Source organism: Archocentrus centrarchus, chromosome 13 (genome assembly GCF_007364275.1).
Source record: "Archocentrus centrarchus isolate MPI-CPG fArcCen1 chromosome 13, fArcCen1, whole genome shotgun sequence".
Lineage (NCBI taxonomy): Eukaryota > Metazoa > Chordata > Actinopteri > Cichliformes > Cichlidae > Archocentrus > Archocentrus centrarchus.
This window is the reverse complement of record NC_044358.1, coordinates 9582385-9602284: the sequence shown is the minus strand read 5'-3', so window position 1 is coordinate 9602284 and position 19900 is coordinate 9582385. Positions and strand designations below refer to the sequence as shown.

The following is a 19900-nucleotide window of genomic DNA, read 5'->3' as shown; positions in this document are numbered from 1 at the left end:
CTTCTTTCCACAGGCTATCAGGGCCCTGAATCAGGACAGCTGACGGACTACACCCCCCCACCCACACCCACACCCACACACACACTCCACTCATCACTCACTGACTCTCCCACTGACCCGGACATGTTACGCTATTTGCACTATATTATGCACCCCACAACATACCCTATATATATAGATTAGTGTAAATATTTGTTACATTCTAGTGTACAGTATGTGCAGTATGTACAGTATGCATAGCATGTATATTTTAATGTACATATTTTGTTACATTCAATATATATTTTGTTACTTTTTATATTATATATATTTTATTTGGACCATATCTTTTTAATCGTTCCACCTCCATTTTACCTCAATGCACATTTTGATTACTTTTTTTTATCTATTTATATCTTCATCTTGTGCTATAGTGTAAGAGTAGTCATCAGAGCATTTCAGCTACTTGTACCCTGTATGACCGACCATGTACATGACAAATAAACTTTGATTTATTTGAATACGTGTTTTTATTGAAAATCTGATGGTGGTGATTGTAGGCAGGTTTACAGTTTGACTCGGAGCTGCCTGTGTGTTCAGTTTCTTTCTGCTAACAGTCCAAAGCTTCCACACTAACAGCTCAGACTGTCACTCTGAACTGCCGGTCAGTTTATCAGATCCATGTCAGAACATTGTCCTCATTTCCAGCACCATATTGTTTTAATTATTGGATTAGAGCAGCTTTGCCTGATTCCCTGTTCAAAATAATCCTTCTTTATCTTGCAGTAAAATGGGCTTCAGTCTGAAAAAAGGAAATGTCTAAAAAGGAAAAAGGAAAGCTAACTTTCTTCTGATTGGCTAGACTTTATAAAAGAAGGGTTTAAACAACAGGTGGGTGGGGCAACTGATGACCATATAAGGTTATCCCCTTTATGACATTGCAAACACCCAAGACAAGAAAAAACTGCCTGAAGCTCAGTGGTTAGAGCAGTCTGAACTGTGAACTGTAAATGGGTCCTTCCACAAAAAATCTGCAGTACCACCCAAATGACCACCTTAGAATCAGATGATTTTAATCCTACAATAACTTTAGTATATATAATGAAGTCAGAATTGGACCGTTGTACTATTACTATTTTCTGAGTTACAGCCCCTCAGAGTTCATAGGGGTGGGTTGAAATCTGGCACTGCGAAATAATTTTTCCAGCATTTTTGAACCTTTATAATTTAATAAGCACAGCAGATATCCACAGGGAGTTTTCAGGGCTGAAAAACACATTTAAAGAAACTGTTTTACACACTCCAAAAGTCATAATATAAAACTGCTTTTATCCACATCAGAGGATATACCATAGTTTCAGCAAACTGCATCAACTGCCTTCAGTTGCATCTGCAAGCCACTTTGCAACCCCCCACCCCTCCACTCCAGCGCCTCCTTTCATGCAGTTTACTCTTTGTTGAAGCGACTGAAGTTACTGCTGATGGAAATAATAAATACAGCCTGCTACTTTCGCTTTCTGCAAACCTCTGAAGTGAGGAGGCCCTTTTTTTTCAGTGTTTTATCAGAATAGTCATGTAATTAGTGTCTGTAACTGAGCCGAGATCAGTGCGCTGCCCACTTGTGCAGAGTACAGCCACCTCACAGAAGTGTGGGGTGAGGAGGCTGGCTTATCCCTGTCTCTTTAATTTCACTTCAACAGCCCTCAGGTCTGAAACTGTGCGAGCCGGTAATCACTCATTTACAGTCGTATAATGTGACATTGTTCTTTCTGCTATCAGCTGAGGTGAAATAAATCAGCAACACTGACGTGTTTAAGATCATTTAAGGGCCTGTTAGAGTGGATCACTTTCACTGGGAGACAGCATGCTCCTGGAAATGTTATCAGGTATTACTGAGGAAAATCCAAAACAGTCTAAACACACTTTCACCTGCTGACACTCGCTGACCAGAAGATTATAAAACTAAAGTTGTATAGCAGAAGTTTGTCTAATTTTGTTGTAGTGGAAAATGACTGGAAAATGACTGAAACCAAGTAGAGTTGAGTAGCGCTCAGTAGGTACTAGAGGAAAAGAGGCTCAAGAGGAAAATGTCACATATACCAGATAATGAACCTGTGATTGTGCCACAGTCTTGGACTTTGTAGCTCTCTAAAACAGGGCTCTTATCTCTCAACACCCAATGCTGCAGCAGCCAAGACAGCAAAGCTAAAGGCATTCCACATTATATTACGCCCAGCGATGGGAACGGATCACAGCAGCACAGGTAAGGTCAGGTATCCTGCCTCTGCATCTTCTACCCAGCAGCTCCCTCGCATAAAACACAGCGAGCACTTAGAGGACGCAGAGTATTTCCATCAGAAAACCTCTGACAAGGTTCTGACTTAATTCTCCAGGAATTTCAGAGTCCACGAAAGAAAGAAAGAAAGAAAGAAGAAAGAAAGAATATAAGTAAGTAAGTAAGTAGAAGAAAGTAGTCATAAAGAAATAAAGAAAGAACAAGAAAGATCGAAAGTAAGTAAGTAAGTACGTACGAAAGACAGAAAGAAAGACAAGAAAGAAAGACAAGAACGACATATAAGTAAGTACGTAAGTCAGCCCGCCCGCCCGCACGACCGTCTCATCCGTACGTCCGCAGCAACAAGCCCGCACGCCAGCCCGCCTCCGTCAGGTACGTCAGTCCGTACGTCAGCCAGCCCGCCAGCCAGGCTCTCAGTCCGTCCGTCCGTCCGTCAGATCCGTCCCCCCGTCAGTCCGCCCGCCCGCCCGCACGACCTCTAGCCTCCGTCCGGTCCAGTCCTCAGCCCGCCCGCCCGCCGCCCGCCCGCCCCCGCCCGCCCGCCCGCCCCGCCTCTCCGTCCGTCCGTCCCCCGCCCCGCCCGCCCGCCCCCCCCCGCCTCTCCGTCCGTTCCGTCCGTCCGCCCGCCCGCCCGCCCGCCCGCCCCCTCCGCCCCCCGCCCGCCCCCGCCCGCCCGCACGCCGCCCGCCCGCCGCCTCTCCGTCCGTCCGTCCGTCCGTCCGCCCGCCCCCGCCCGCCCGCCCGCCCCCGCCCGCCCGCCCGCCCGCCCGCCCTCCCGCCCGCCAGCCCGCCGCCCGCCCCCCGTCCGTCCGCCCGCCCCCGCCGCCCGCCTCTCCGTCCGTCCGTCCGTCCGTCCGTCCGCCCGCCCGCCCGCCCGCCCGCCCGCCCCCCCCTCCGCCCGCCCGCCCCGCCCGCCCGCCCCCGCCCGCCCGCCGTCCGTCGTCCGTCCGTCCGTCCGTCCGTCCGTCCTCCGCCCGACCGCCCCCCCGCCCGCCGCCCCTCCCGCCCGCCCGCCCGCCCGCCCGCCGCCCCGCCCGCCCTCCCGCCCTCCGTCCTCCCGTCTCCTCCTCGTCCGTCCGCCGTCCGTCCTCCGTCCGCCCGCCGCCCCGCCCTCCTCTCCGTCCGTCCGTCCTCCGTCCGCCGCCGCCCGCCCGCCCGCCCCCCCGCCCGCCGACCCCCGCCCGCCCGCTCTCCTCCGTCCGTCCTCCGTCCGCCCGCCCCCCGCCCGCCCGCCCCCCGCCCGCCCGCCCCCCGCCGCCCGCCGCCCGCCTCTCCGTCCGTCCGTCCGTCCGTCCGTCCGTCCGTCCGCCCGCCCGCCCGCCCGCCGCCCCGCCCTCCCGCACGCCCCCCCGCCCGCCCACCCACCCCTCCCGCCCGCCCCGCCCGCCTCCGTCCGCTCCTCCGTCCGTCCGTCCGTCCGTCCGTCCGTCCAGTCCGTCCGTCCGTCCCCGCCCGCCGCCGCCCGCCCGCCCGCCCGCCCGCCCGCCCTCCGCCCTCCCGCCCTCCCGCCCGCCCCTCTCCGTCCGTCCGTCCGTCCCGTCCGCCCGCCCGCCCCCTCCCTTCCGCGCCCCTCCCTCCCCTCCCCCGCCCTCTGCTCCGTGCCCTTTTGTGTGTCCTCTCCCTGCTCCCAGGTCGTCAATCATCAGTCTGACTCAGCTGCTGGTCTTGGCCCAGTGCACCATGGGAAACCAGCACTGATGATGATGTGGTTGATATCCCAGGAGACTGTGTGTCTGTTTGTCTGTCTGACTGTGAGTGAATGAGCAGAATCTGTGTGTGTGTCTCTGTGTGAGTTTCCTCTCAGTCATTCAGAAAAAAAAAGTCCATTAAAGTAAAGTAATAAAATGAAATGAATATGAAACCTAAGAAAGTTTTCTTAAAGGGGAGGAGCTAAGCTGGCTTGTTTCAAAAACCAAGGCTAATAAGATATTATTATTATTATTATTATTATTAAGTTAAAATGGCTTATTTTTAACTGTGAATCATGCAAAGCTGCTCTAGTCCAAGGATAAAGATGTGAAATGAGCACATTAAGTTAAAGATTTTTACCTGTGGTTTGATTGATAACAAAACTGAATCAGCTCTATGTGTTCATTAGTAGATTAAATCTATTGTGCACACATTTAAATCCTTTATATCCATGCTGAGTGACACACACACACACACAGCAGTTTAGTTCCTAATAATCCTCCACATCCACACATGGCCCGTTTCCCACTGTAACACACACACTGCCGGATGGTGTCATGTTCAAACTATGCTGGATGATGTAGCCTCCCTGAGCTTGTTATGTCTGCCCATCTGGTCCTGTGTGTGTGTGTGTGTGTGTGTGTGTGTGTGTGTGTGTGTGTGTGTGTGTGTGTGTGTGTGTGTGTGTGTGTGTATTTGTGTGTGTGTGTGTGTGAGAGAGAGAGAGAATCAGAATGAGAGGTGGGGGTTTTCTTATTTTCCCTGCTTTCTGGGACAAAGAGCGAGTGAGAGAAACCAGGTCAGTTGTTTTAGTCAAACTCTGCGCGACCCTGAGAAACACGGATGGAGTGAAGGAGGTTTGAGAGCATGCTCAAACCCGGAATTACCTCGTTATGAACTAATTAACTCCATTAGCTGAAATCCACTTAGCTTCAGTGATATCAGACTTTCTCTCCCTCTCCCCCTCTCTCACTCGCCCGGTCTCATACAATATTTCCCATGAGAACCGGGGGCAGGAAGCCTGGATGGAATGAAAACTGCGTGTTTGCACTCACACGTTTGTGCTTTTGTGTTCATAACTGTTTGTGTGTGAGACATTGTTCCTCTGTGTGTGTGTGTGTGTGTGTTGGAACAAGCACAAAGAAAGTGAAGTGTGAAAACAGGACCCTTAGTGGGGAGGAGTGTGTGTGCGTGTGTGTGTGTGTGTGTGTGTGTGTGTGTGTGTGTGAGAGACATATTTTAACAGCTTCCTTCCCAGGCACTTAAAGCACTCCCTACCACTTCTTCTGTCACTCTTTCAAATCTCTGAAGTCATTTGAAAAACACTGATTCTCACTTCGTTTTCACCAGGGTGGGGGGAACCTCTGACTTTTGTATGGTTCCTGCATCAATTTAAAAATCTAAATTTACTCGTACTTGACTTTTAAATCTTCATTAAACAATTAAAGCTTGAAGGAGGGGGGCTCTCACACCTTCATGTACACCGAGGCGTGCTCTAGCTGAGGCCTTTGGGTGTGTTACAACTTCCTGAACCCACTAAGTGGCCTTATAGAGTGCCATCATGTCGATGTCTCCCAGCCTTTGTCAAGAATGAGGGTTGGGGCAGACTGGGCAATTACCATGATTGTGTACTCAGCCCGTGGTGAAGCAATGAAATTTGCCGTGTCACAGCAGACACGCACAATTTAGTGTTGCAAAAGTCTTTAGACAGACGAAAGATGAAGCCAGTCTGATCGATCCTCGAAAAGGAGACAAAAAGAAAGAAGTACTAACCAGAAATGCATAAGAGGAAACAAACAGGCCAGTCACAGTTACTGTGGGTTAGGAGCGTGTACGCCAGGTTACGGCTTAAGTTCAGAAGAGTTTGCAGTTACCATGCCTGCAGTGTAGATTTAAAGCACAAGGTTAAATCCTGGAAATGTGAGCAAAAGTTCATGAGTTTTTGAAGAAATTTAGGCCATTAAGATGAGATTTATTTGCACAAATAATCATAAGAAATTGAGTGATCCCAATGAGACCTTCACAGTGCTCGGGCCCTAAAACTCAGCACTGAGCAGCCCTCCTGCCTGCAGTCTGAAAACCAGCTTTAACTGCACTCAGCATCACTCCCTGCAACATGCTGTTTGCAGCATCAAACTCCCACCATCGAGCTAACTTGGTCATTTTCCGTTTTTACTGCATCTGCTGACGCTACAAATAAACCATGTTAGCCAGTTTGCTAGCTGCCACAATCATTAGTTGGACTTAAAAGAGCCACTCTGCATCTTTTTGAGGTTGGTGTGAGTCTCTTTGTATTAATTTAGGGCCTCTTTGTCATTGTTCCACATTTCTTTGTGATTATTTTAACTTTCCAACATGAATGTGGCCCCCGGGCCTCTGCCCTGCAGGCCTGCTCAGTCACCTTTCCACTCAAACTGGCTCCAGACTAAACCAGTAGGCGATACAACCTGCTTCTGCACTGTGAGGACACATCACACACAAGCAGCAGTGAAAACACTTCACACATCTGAGTGTGCAGCTGACGCCAACTGAAACTCCTCACTCTCTAAGCTGATGTGACAGTGTGTGAAAGCAACCACAACACACTGCAGAGCAGAGCTGGGCTGTGACCCATCAGCTAACTTGACACAGAAACACTGTGCGCGTGTGTGTGTTTGTGTGTGTGTGTGTGTGTGTGTGTGTGTGTGTGTGTGTGTGTGTGAGAGAGGGTAAAACATGGAGAATCTGACTATGTTATATGAGCCCAACAGCTGCAGCTGCTGCATGCACCACCCCAAAAACCCCAACGGAGCTTTTTGATGTGCACTATCGCCAAAGCATCCTGGTGGGAATCAAACCTGCAGCCCTGGCAGGGTGAGAAATATGAGGACATTACATTTAGTCTTTTCTGCACCTTAAACTTCATTAAAATGTTCTGCTTTGTCAGACAGCGGTGACTTTGTTGTGTTATGCTGTAAATCAAACCCACTGTGTAATGTAACACAAGAGCTCCGCTTCGTAACAGGGGGAAGGGGGCGGGATCATTTTGACAAAAAACATGACAGATTTATGGTCACCGTGTAGCCCTTGTGATAGTGTTTGATGGGTCCAGCTTGAACAGCATGCATCTGTGGTGTGAGTTTGAACACCCTGGGTTAAAGACACCACCAACGCCAACGATAGGACAATAGCTCGACTTTTTCTTCGAACCAGCCGAGCTAAAATTCAGTCTTACATCAAACGGCAGATGCAGGTTTAATGCACTTCAAAAATATGTTCTAAAAGTCTTAAAGACCAACAAAACTCCACTGTTTTCATCCAAGTACACAACCATGTTAAACAGGACTCTGTGTGTTGTTTCTAAACACACCAAAAACTCTGTGAACAATTTCTTTCCATCAAATTCTTAAACTTCCTGACAGAACCAGCAGAGCAAAAACTTGTAATGTGTAACAGAGGCTGAGGACGCACAACGTTTGCAACAGAGCGAAGAAGAGGAGCAGGTGCGTTACCTGTTGAACTCGTAGATGTCCTCTATGTTGCAGAACAGCGTGCTGACCTGCTCGGGTTTCAGTGGCAGAGCCCCGCAGTCGATGATGCAGCCCAGGTAGTCCTGCAGACACACACACACACACACATACACAGATGGTTTGAGTCAGTGTTTCCACCTCCTGCACCACGAGTGTGCTCACTCGTGGTTTCTGATTCCCTTCTTCGTTGGTGGCTTATTTAGTTTGGCAGCACTCTTTACCAAAATGCTGTCATGAAAACTAAAGAACCTTTCAGCTCTGACACGAGTCTCCAGCAGCAGGTTAGCTGTCTGACTAATTAAAAATGTCGGCAGAGGAGGAAAAATCGGGAAAACACATGCTATTCTGGTTTGGGAATATGTATGTATTGTTCAAGTATGTTTAGCTCCAGTACTGACCTTGAAGTCCGACCACATGAACTGCCTAAATGAGCTACTTTTGATGACTTCTATCTGCAACAGTTTCTTATCAAATGTCACAAACTGGCTCCATGTAAAAGACAGCACTTCATTTAGGTTATTTCAGCTAAAGCTATAAAAACAGGGCAGCGTGGAAGTCATTAACATCAGCTAACACACCACCTGCAGTTACGTGGTGTCATGGTCTGACGGGTTTTTGGTGTATTTGAGTTTGACTCTGTGTTTAGCTCCTCCTGTTATTCTAGGGTTCGAAGTTTGGATTCGGATGTTTGGCAGGTTGAGTTTTGGATTGTGGTCTTTTCTTTCTATTGCTGAGCCTCAGTTTTATTTCACTCTCAGTTTTATTTGAGTTCTGGTTCCTGTTTAAAGTCGGCTTCACTGTTCTAGTGTCTTTATTTAGCTTCAGTCTGTGTTTAGCTCCCTCAGCGTCTCCCGTCTCTTCCTTCCTCTGTCTTTATGCTTAATGCGATTCTTCATGATTCCATGTTTAGTAATGTGTCTGTTGGGTTGTTTCCTATTTTACTTTGATGGTTGTGTTTCTCTAGTGTTGTTGTTTGTTGATTGTCTCGATCACTTTCACCTGAGTCTCATTCTTGTTTCTGATCTGCAGTTAGTCCTCGGTGTATAAATAGTCCTGTCTCTGCTTCATGTTGTGCTTCCCTGAGTGCTGCACTCTCTGAATCACCTGCGTTTTTGGATTTCAGTTGATTTTTACATGTTGGATTTTGTTTTTCTTTACTTACATTAATGGACCTCCATATAAAAATATAAGATGCAAACAGGCCTGATTTTATGCAAACTGCTAATTTACATTAAAGCCCTGGCAGGTCACATAAAACGGTACAATATACAAAAAGGTACAACAAAGCCTGCAATCAAAAAGCAAATACAAACATGACATCTTACAAAAATTATTTCAAAGAGTCCTACACTCCACTTTATGACACATGAAGAGTGACCACACTGTGAGATTTAATAAGGTGGCTTTCCTGAAAAAAAATAGGCACGTCCAACATAGGTGTGTTATACTGACTCGTTTATTTTGAGTAGGCAGAACTTGTTTGCACGCACACTGCAACTCCGATAAAGCATGCATGGCTATCAGCTGTTCAACCAAAGTAGATTTCATGTATTCAGCTTTAAAAAAAAACAAGAAGACGAACGAAAACGCGACGTGTGATATGATCTGAAGATCGAATGCACTCCGCAGCAGGCGGTTTCAAAATGATCAGCAGGAACAGGTGACGGCTTCTCGAACGCAGCATCCGAGCAGAGGTGCCATAACAAACCTCTGCACGTCGAGGTTTCCTGTGTGAGCAGGAAACCACCTGCACTGCACCGTCAGAGACGCTGGGCTGAGGGTGCCAGCAGGCAGGATGGTAAACAGGAAACAATAATTAAAAAAAAAAAATAGCAGGAAGTAAAGGAGGAACAGAGAACCTAAAGCTGATTATCAGACTTTACAGACACTGAGGAAAGCTGGTCATGATGCTCTGATGGGCTGAAGAACGCATGCAAACTGCAGATTCATCGTGTTAGGTTTTATTTTGAAGAGCTCTGCAAATTTAATTTCCTCTTAATTACCTTAAATACTGTCATATAGGCAGGAATTAGCTTATGTAAGAGGCTGACTGATGTTCTTAAACAGCAGTGGCCTTGTTGGTTGTTGCTGAATGTCCAGATACAGTTGTATGCAGTCACGTTTGCAGACAATCAAACAGCTTTTTGTAGTTGTGGCTCTGTACGACACAACTAAATCAAACAATCAAGATGTGATTGAAGTGCAGACTTCCAGCTTTAATTCGAGGGGTTTAACAACAAATCTGAAAAACTCTTTGGGAATTCCAGTCTCCCATTTTCAGATGCTCCAAAGTAAAGGGATGATTGACTGAAAGCTGTTTCGTGGCCTGGTGAGACCTTGTTATTCCAGAACAAACGTGTGGTGCCGGGCACATCAAGCTGTGTTATATAGTCACGTATCCGGATCATATCCTGATCAAATGTTACATGTCTGTGGATGCTTCTTACTGCAACAGATGAGGATGATGTGTCTTTGCTCAGCTGAGATATGGCCCAAAAATATATGTTAAATGGAGTTTTCCATAATAAATTCAAGTAGCCTGCAAATCCAGAATCTGGATCAGATCCAGATGGCGTTCGGTTTGGCACTAGTTCCTGGCCCTCCACAACTGTGTGCCGAATATCAGATGAATCAATTTTGAGGGAGATCCAATTGAGTATGAATTGGATTGGTAGTTTTGCTGCAATATTGTTAACAAACAGACAAACATACCAATAACAATACCCCGTTCCCCCCTCCGGGGGTGGGGCAGTTAAAAGATATGGAGTTGATTCCAAGTGTTGAACTTGTATTTGGAATCTATTCACTGAAACTCTCGATATGACATCCAAAGAGATGTTTGACAAACATGTGGAGCTCACTGTAACTGCTGAAGCTAAAGGAGCATATGTTCTGCACGCAGACACTTCAGGAAGCATTCAGACTTGATTTTAGATTTGATTTTGAATGAACACATTTCCCCACATCAGTCTACATTCAGTCACCTATTTATACACAGTGATGCAACTTTACCTTCACATCTCACAGGTCAATAAAGCAAAGCAGATGCATCAGTGAGAGTCAGAGTATGGAGTCAAACATTTCTCTGGCAGGTGAGATTTCTGAAGTAGTGGCCACAGCCTTGTGCAGGAGGGTTTTCTTCTGTTAAACTACTGCTTTAAAGGGTGAAAGAGGAGTCAACAGGTGCTATGTGATGTGACTGTGACTTTCTAGACTTTAACAAACAAAATTCATCATGTGGTCATCTCTACAGGAGAGAAGCCTTTAAAGAAAGAGACAGAGAGGAGAAACCAGAGAAAACTGGCCTCATAGTCGCATCTCACACTGACCCAAACAGAAGCCTAAAACGGAGAAAACCTGCCAGAGAAAGGACGGATATTTGGATGAACTCAAACAGAAATTCAGCCAAACGGGAGGAAAAATTTAGTGAACCACAAAGGGAAGCAGCGGAGGCCGAGGTCCGCTCACCAGATCGAGTAAAGGGTTTCCACAATAAAACAATCTGAGCACATTTTTCTTAGCACATTTTTCTGAGATCAGCGCGCCTCTGACAGAAACCGCTCCTGAAAGGCTTTGCTGAATGAATCCCTTTGGGAATGCACAGCAGATCAACCCCCAGGACACCACTGTTGCTCCTCCATGACATTAAATTTACTGCCCAAAAACATGAGCTTATTCTGAAGTTCAGTTAATGTTTGGGATTTGCTGTTTAAATGAGTAATTTATGTTGGTGATTGTAATTTTTGTGCTAGTTTTTAAAACATTACTGGCCTTTTTACAAGTGTTCTATGCACCAATATCTGCAACATCACATTCGTGTGTTCTGGTATGAACTGAACCTGGACTGGAAGCAGTTCATTTGCATCTAGAACAGTTCTGAGAACTGCTCGGTGATTAAACTTAAACGCCATTAAACCCGTCTTAAAGTGATGGAGCTGTAAAAGAAAGAGTACTGCAGAGGAAATGCTAAAGTCAGGAAGGACACAAACTGCAAAGTTCACACCAGGAGGCTCTGCAGCCATCTTGAAACTGAACTGAACTGAAAAACATATTTTCCCTTCACAGCGTGTCAGAGTATTATCTGCAGCTCAGCTTTGAATGATGCAACATTTTAATGAAATTTTGCTTAATTTTTGTCAGAAGTTTCCCCACACAGCCATCGAGTTGTTCGGGCCCGTAAAACAGGAAACACGACCCTCCTAAAAATACGTGAGAGAACAAGATGAAATTACATTTTGTTTTACATCAGGATGCATTTTTAGTTTTATGTAATACCCCACATGACACGATCGACCTCATGAAAGAGGCCGTTGTGTGTTGGTTGCTACTTTGTTGACTGGTTGTTGACCGGTCGGGGGTTTTATGTGAGCCAAATTATACGTAATAAAGTGCGATGTTTATTTCTAGTGTTCACTGTAATAAAGTCCACACGTCTGGCTCTCCATGCGACTCTCGTTTCCCTCTCAGGGCTGCACACATAAATCATCTCTGCCATTCTTTCTCCATCACTCTGCTTTCTGTTTTTTCCTAAATCGTGTCCATAACAAGCACTCACACACACACACACACACACACACACAGAGTTCCCCGTGCTTTGCGTGTGTGTATAATGAGGCATATAATGAGAGGCCTTGGCCACATTCATCACCTTTTAAAGGCAAGAGGAAAAACCCACATACACTCGGGAAGCATGGAGAGCCAGAGATGAGTGAAAAATGACAGAGCTAAACGAAAGATGAAGAGAAGACAGCAGGAATGAGGAAGAGCGGGAGAGATGCTTCGATCTGCTCGGGAAAACTGTAATGAAAACAAACAAAGAGCAGATGGAGGGAAAGGAAGGCTGAGGAAGAGGAGCGTGTTTATACGAATGAGGGCCGGGGGAAATGTGAGAAATGTGAAAACGTAATCTTCTGGACAGTTGCTAATTTAAATTCAGATGTCAAACTTCACTGATGTGAATCATTCAAACGAAACCACAGAGTCTGCTGTTTGTCTTCAGAAACGGCCCACATGAGGACAGCATCAATAAATGTGGTTACAGCCTCACCGTTCCTGTTCTCTCACACTGAAGATTTCCGCTCAGCTGTTTACACGGCATGTGATTCAATACGCTCCGGTGTTTACGTGCACGGATGCTCCAAATCCCCCGTTTGGATCGGATTACGCTGTAGTCAGGGTCAGCTGATGGCAACTGTTTCCCAAAGAGCCTTCCTGGGAGGAAGGATTTGAGTGAGATGGTGCAGAGACTGCTGAACGTCAAAACCAGCAGAAAGCTCTTCTAAATGAAGGGCTCAGAAAATCGGACTTTCATCCAGAAGACAGGGGTTTGAGTCCAAGTGGAGTTAGTTTAGTCTTTGACTTGCTATTTTCTGGGTCTAGTGAAGCAACAAAACCGCTTGTTAGGCCTCAACAAGGCCTCAAATCCACAGTTTTATTTATATAGCGTCAAATCACACCAACAGTCGCCTCAAGGTGCTTCATACTGTAAGGTAAGACCCTACAATAGTGCACAGTTAACCACGACCTCCTCTAGATTCTGTAACTGTGCTGGTTTAGCTTTAGCTTAAACTCAGCCTGAAGCATTTCACCAGCAGCCTGCTTGATGCTGAGAGGTCCTTACTCTGCCCCTGCTAAACTGAACAAGTGAATGAAGCTGCAGGTCAAAGGTGAGCGAAGACAAAATGAAACAGGACAAAGTGAAACCAAGTGGAAAACACATGGGTCTCCAGGCTGATGGGCCTGAATTTGTCCTTTTACACATGTGGAACAGGAAACAGTCCACGTCAGACTTGTACTAACTAACTAACTAACTAACAGTATTTTCATTACTGACGCCTTCCTCTGTGGGGCGCTGTGCACAGAGTGTCGGTCCCAGTGCCGAGGGTTTGGTTTGTTTCAGGTGGTGTTTGGTGAAGTGATGGAGGCTGCTGTAACCTCTGTCATTTGCACTCATTGTATTTCATCTCTGTTCACACAGAGCTTGTGCCTCCCATCCGGTCACCTCTTCCTGCCCTCGTCCTCCTCCTGGTGCACCAACCCACTGACCTCATAACAGTTTACATGAGCGATGCTCTGCACTGATGTGGTTGGGCCGCTGAATATAAACGCTGCCTCCACTCTACAGCCTCATTGTTTCATGCTTTATTCCTTCATCCCTCCATTTTGTCTTTCCTTTCTCAATAAGTCCAAATTATTCTTTGTCCTTTGATTCGTTTCTTTTTCCCCTCTCCTTCTCTCCTTCTTTCCTTCTCTCCTCCCTCTTTCTCTCCTACCTCTTTCTCCTAATCCTTTTCTTTCTCCCTCTCTTTCTCTCTGGCTCTGTCACCTTCTCAATTTCTGCCCCCCCCCCTTTCATCTGTCTCTCCCCCTCTCTCCTCCTCCTCAGTTTCCTGTCCCACTTGGCTGCAGACCAGCAGCTCCATCCCCTCTTGTTTGCTTGGTTTTCTTTTTTACTCCCAAAACAATCTTTGAGTATAAAAAAAACTGATCAGGCTTCTTTCAGCAATTTTTAGACAAATCTCTCGACATGAGGCAGAAATGTGGAGAAAGGCAGCGTTAATTAATAAAGGTCAATGAACAGAGTCGAAGCAGGTGGAGCGACGTCAGCCTGCTGGCACCACGGACACAGATGACTCTGAAAAGCTCCGTCTTTTCCTCTTTCCAAGTGATGCTGCATTGTACTGTTCTCAACACACACACACACCACACCCACACACACACACACACACACATACACACACTCGAGCCTATTATGGTAGTTGGTTCAGATTCCAAGTGAGCGTGACATCATGTAGCCTCAATCAAAACCAGACTTGAGCAAAACCTCAAATATAGAGAGCAGCAGGACTGAAGGCTTACATTACAGGCCAACACACACACACACACACACACACACACACACACACACACACACACACACACACACACACACACACACACACACACACACCTATCATCAGACCTTGTCTCCATCACAGAGAGAGGGGAATGTTAGAAATATGCAGACTGATTTTTAGTGGCATGTTGATGGATGCTGTTTTCCTGCACTGCAGCACAGAGGTGCTCACAGCTGGAAGAAAGCTTACAGAAATGTGAGGTATGCTGCAGGCGTGGTGCACCGAGTCAAACGAGCTGAAGTTTTGTCCTCTCTGTGATGTTTATCAGTGCGCAGGTTTAATCACCTGTTGGTCTCTACCTGCTCTCTGTGGAAGCGCTCAGCTCTGAGTTGCTCTGTGATTAGCAGGAGAGCTAACCGAGCATGGAAGAGGTCAGCAGCTAAAGGGCATCCACACAGGAAGTGACACTGATAGTCGGTCCTATGTGGACTCACTCACTGACAGCATGGGACGGTAAATACCAAATGAAATACAAGCAAAGTGGGAAAAGCCTGACTTCTGCTTCATCACAAACTAGTGGGACAATGCCTCAACTGTAAACAAGGTTCAGGGAAAAGAATTTAGTGATAATAATACTCCAATAAGAGTCTAGAGGAGTCATGTGACTGTAAAAATGACCTCTGAGTGGGGATGAAAGCAGGAGTCAGGAGGGATTAACCAGGAGCTGGAAGTTTGTCCTCTGCAGAAGGTCGGAGAGAAGGAACTGACAGACAGCTGATAAACCTGATGACTGCTGAGCCTGTGTGTGTGTGTGTGTGTGTGTGTGTGTGTGTGTGTGTGTGTGTGTGTGTGTGTGTGTGTGTGTGTGTGTGTGTGTGTGTACGCATTTCTCCAGCTGCATGATTGGAGTGTGAAACATCCTTTTGAAGTAAAATAGAGAATTTACTGCCGCTTTCATCCTCTGCCATCACACACACACACACACACACACACACACACACACACACACACACACACACACACACACTCAAACAACCAAGTCAGCAAATTCTGTCAAGAAGAGTTTTTCCATTCAAAAGTTCCTTTAAAAAAAATCATTTTTCACTCAGTGGGAACACATTCCTCACTTTAGGAGAAATCTGGAATGATGTCCCACAATGCAACAGGAACAGTAACAATAAGGCTGGTATTTCTGAAATGCAGACGTCTGTCTGAGCTTACAGGGTTTGCAAGCCAAATTGAATTTGGCTTCTTTTTCTTTTCTGGCCATCCCGATGTTGTTCAGAGAGTTTTAGTCAAACTCTATTCGCACAAGCATGAAATTAAAAAATCAATCACTCACAGGTTGTAAGTGAAATGAGTTCTGTTTTAGACTGACTGCATATAAAGATATGAACTAAGACAGGCTGAGATCAGAGACGAGAAAAAGGAGAAGATGAAGACAGCATTCGAGTTTCGACATTCACAGAAGTTTGTAAAACTCTGAGTGTGGAGAGCTTGTGTGTCCATCTGTGGAGGAACAGAGGGAGTAGGTGTGTGGAGGCCAGCTGCAGGTAAACAGGCCCAAAGGCATTCACACCTGGCCAGTAAATCAGCCAGCTCCTCCCAAACACACACACACACACACTCACACATGCACACACAGAGGTGAGGGCTGCACTGCTGCCTCTCCACTGCGTTCTCTTCATTTCATCACAGCTGCACCGTGATTGGCTCGCGGGCGCTTTAATGATGCAACCACTCACCACCAGCCCTGAACGGGTTCTCGGCTGCTGCTGATTTGGTAACAGCTTCAGAACGTTATCACATATCTGAGGTCAGTCACTGCCGACATAGACTCTCATGTCATCATTCAGAAAGCATTCACCCTCTTTTTGAGAGCCCCTCACAGACACACAGCACACATCTGGGCCTAATCTGGGCTACCTATGGCACTTATGACACTGACAAAAGTCAGGCCACATGTGGGGCACATTTAGGCTAAACAATCATTGCTATCAGGGGAGAAACATAACACTGCTGCAGGTACCTGCTGCATCAACACACACAGTTAGCATGTAAAATTAGCCTGAGAAAGTTGGCCTGAGTTACGGCTTCAGTCTGGACAATAGTAACAGACTGAGCACCAACATCTGGAAGATGAAGATGAAGAGGAAGTGTCAAAACCCGCAGTTCCTCTGCAGTCCAGCAGAGGCACCACAGTGAGTCTGCCCCCCATAGACTCCTATGTTAATACTTTACAGCAGAAATAAACATGACTGATACAGACACTGCTTTAATCTCTAGAGTTAATTTATCCCTTCATAACAGCTGTATGGGGGGGGGGGGGGGTCACCTCTTTCATTTGGATTATGGCTTTGCATTATTAGGGGCGTGGCCTCTGACTGTCTGGTGGATGCTGGCACAGGTATTATATGACCGACGCTGGAAAAGAAGCTATGCCAATACATACAGCCAAATGCATTACTGATAATACACTACTCACAAAAAGTTAGGGATATTTGGCTTTTGGGTGAAATTTCAGGATGAGCCTAAAACGCATTCAAACCTTTACAGGTGAACTTAATGTGACCTTCTCTAAGCTTTTGAATGCACATGTCCAACTGTTAAATGTTTCAGAACTTTTTGCACAAGTTGCTGTTCTCTAACGAGGAGCTTAACGGCAAAATTCACAACAGATCGTCGAATCGACCAATAAATGTCCTGGTTCAGTTACAGCTGGTGTTTAAACAGTCGTCCTCATCATGAACCAGGACATTTATCGGTCGATTCGAGGATCTGTTGTGAATTTTGCCATTAAGCTCCTCGTTAGAGAACAGCAACTTGTGCAAAAAGTTCTGAAACATTTAACAGTTGGACATGTGCATTCAAAAGCTTAGAGAAGGTCACATTAAGTTCACCTGTAAAGGTTTGAATGCGTTTTAGGCTCATCCTGAAATTTCACCCAAAAGCCAAATATCCCTAACTTTTTGTGAGTAGTGTAATTACATTTTACAGTTGTTTTGCTCACATAAACAGCTGACTGATGAAATCAAACCCCAACGTGGAACCAGATTTGTTATTTTTAGCAAATCGTCTCCAGCCTGCGTCCTCTGGGTCAGAAATGCTCCAATGAAGTCAATATTTTGGGCTCCTGGACTCAACATCTGAAGTATCACAATAGCCATCTTACATTTATAATATTTAATATATAAATCACTATATAATGATTTCATGTCGACTAGACTCTTACCTCCACGATGCTCTTCAGATCTCTGACGTAGGCTTGTTCCGTCTCTACGATCTCCAGAAGCACTCGGTCCAGCCGTGAAAGCTGCCTAGGTGTAGCCACTGATGCTGCAGCTGTCGACACCTCCACCAGATTGGCTACTTTACTGGGATGGCCTCCTCCTGTCATCTTGACGACACAAGCCCCTCCTCCTCCTCCAGGAGCTCCTCCTCCTCCGTGAGGTGTGAGGGGAGTGAGGTCCAGACTGATGTCTGAACCGTTTCTTTTTGGCGTGGAGGATGATGATGATGAGGCATTGTATGTTGGCACCGCACCATAAGGAAGTGAGGAGGAAGAAGAGGAGGAGGAGGAGGAATGCGAGGAGTCCTGCAGGGAGACTGAGGAGGCAGAGGAGGAGAGGGAGAGGGAAGCGGGGCGCTCTCCGTCCGAGCAGACGGTGTTGACGGAGGTGCAGGAGGAGGACGACGCTCCTCGCTCTCCAGATGACATCATCCTACCCACAATCCCACTCAGAGATGAGACTGAGGAGGGACGTTTGGCGGCTGTAAAGAAGAAAAATACACAAATTAGCCCTTCAACTTATTTTAATCAAGCAGAAACTTCTGAGTTGAAAAATTAAGCCAACAAAATTGCAGTTCCCCTGCAGTCCAGCAGAGGCTCCAGCAGTGAGTCAGTCCCATAAGCTGTAGCGGGAAGTTAGGTAGCATTCCTTAGCACTCTGTGGTCACTTCTTGCTCCATAAACCTGATATTGTGTTGTTCAAAATGCTTACAAGACATCTTTTATATACAAGATATATTCTTATCAAGGAAAACAACAAAAAAGACCAGTCACTGTATCCGTGAGCTACACACAGATGCACCTTCACAGCACCTGCAAACTGACAAGCTAGCTAACTTAGCTAAAGGTGATGCTGGAGGCAGCTGATTTCAGCCTTGGAAACAGAGTAAGCTCCATCTTTAGAGAGAGCAAAGACAGGTCGGAGCATCCATTTCTGCATTCAAAGAACAGCGTGTGGGTTTTTAGTTAGATGTTTGAATGCTGTTTTAATGTGTGTCTCCTATGAAAGCTTCCCACACATCTATATATTTGTGATGTTCAGGCCTGCAAAACAAATCAAAGATTATTTCTTACATTTTACATTTGCATGCGTTTATTTTTTTTTAAGGCTGTATAAAACATACATCATTGACAATATTATAGCATGTGTATAAACTTTGTCAGCCGTTTTCCCAGACAAGGATTAATCTTTGTCCCAGTCTAAAAGGACGATTCAGCAAAGCTAGGAAGGCTTATAAAACTCTCTGAGCAGATTTCTGGCAGCTAAACCACGCCCACTTTTATGCCTCAAATCATGAGGTGGGCTTAACGTGTAGTTCTGGCATACATGGGCCATTCACCACAACACACTGGACCTTTGGCCCCTGTAAGGCGGACCTGTGGTTCACCCTGAGTCAAAGCTGTGGGTCAAAGCTGAATGTGGCCAAAAGAGAACTGCAGAGCTGGGCCACATCTGGGCGGTAGCTTCAACTACAGCAATGTGTAGTCATCTTCCCTTTTCAGCAAGCTGCTAACTCCCAGATGAACGTTCTATCACAAATCAATCAATCTAGACTCATCACGGAGATTTCCCTACGAGTCTGAATCTGTTTGACTCGATGTCTGAAGCTCAATGTGAGGCACATTCTCTCATAGTGCCTTAGAGTGAAGACGGGTCGCGAGAGTTTGCTGCTCTGCTGCCGTACACACATTAACAGCGGTGAATGGGTGTGTGTTTTCCACAGTGGGAGCTTAAAACCATCTGAACACCTGCACTGTTCAACCCTCTCCCAAAACCTGCAACCAGACCAGATGCATGTGCGTGTCCACCATGAACTCCTCCCTGCTTCAAAACCCAAAACAGCTTCTTACCTGCCCGTCAAACAGGTGATCCCTCAGAAACACCTCCAGCAGCAGCCACAGCGACTTCCTGACAACTGAACACGCTGAACTGTAAAACTGCTGTGTGACTGCCAGTGTGAACAGGAAGTGTGTGTGTGTGTGTGCAACAGAGCAGAGCATCTCTGACACCGTCTTCCTCTTTTTTTATTAAATCTTCCTTTTTATGAAAGACTTTCTCACATGTCAAAGGAGCAGCACATCTTTAGACACGGAACAGTGTGACCATGAGTCAGACAGCAGCATAGCTTCATGCTTTATTTTCCATTACTTTAGTTTGAAATCTTTAAATCACCGTGTCCTCAGTTAAAGGGCCAACCCCTTCAGAGGGAACGTCACCCTGACTTATTTTATTAAAGCAAGTCGTTCCAGACGTCCCCTGAACATCGTGAAGCTTCTGCTCCGTGGAGAAGACGTCTGTCAA

At 46.4% G+C, this 19900-nt stretch overlaps 1 protein-coding gene across 2 annotated transcripts in view; it reads right to left on the bottom strand.

Annotated features, from left to right (window-relative positions):
- The window catches only part of plekhg2 (pleckstrin homology domain containing, family G (with RhoGef domain) member 2), a 114047-nt gene that overhangs the window by 54625 nt on the left and 39522 nt on the right, over window positions 1–19900 (bottom strand). For both annotated transcript variants that reach the window (XM_030744732.1, XM_030744733.1), the window contains exons 3-4: window positions 17542–18080; window positions 7456–7556 (exon numbers count right to left, since the gene is read on the bottom strand). In XM_030744732.1, the coding sequence (XP_030600592.1) occupies window positions 7456–7556; window positions 17542–18080 (640 nt within the window). The remainder of the gene's footprint in view (window positions 1–7455; window positions 7557–17541; window positions 18081–19900) is intronic.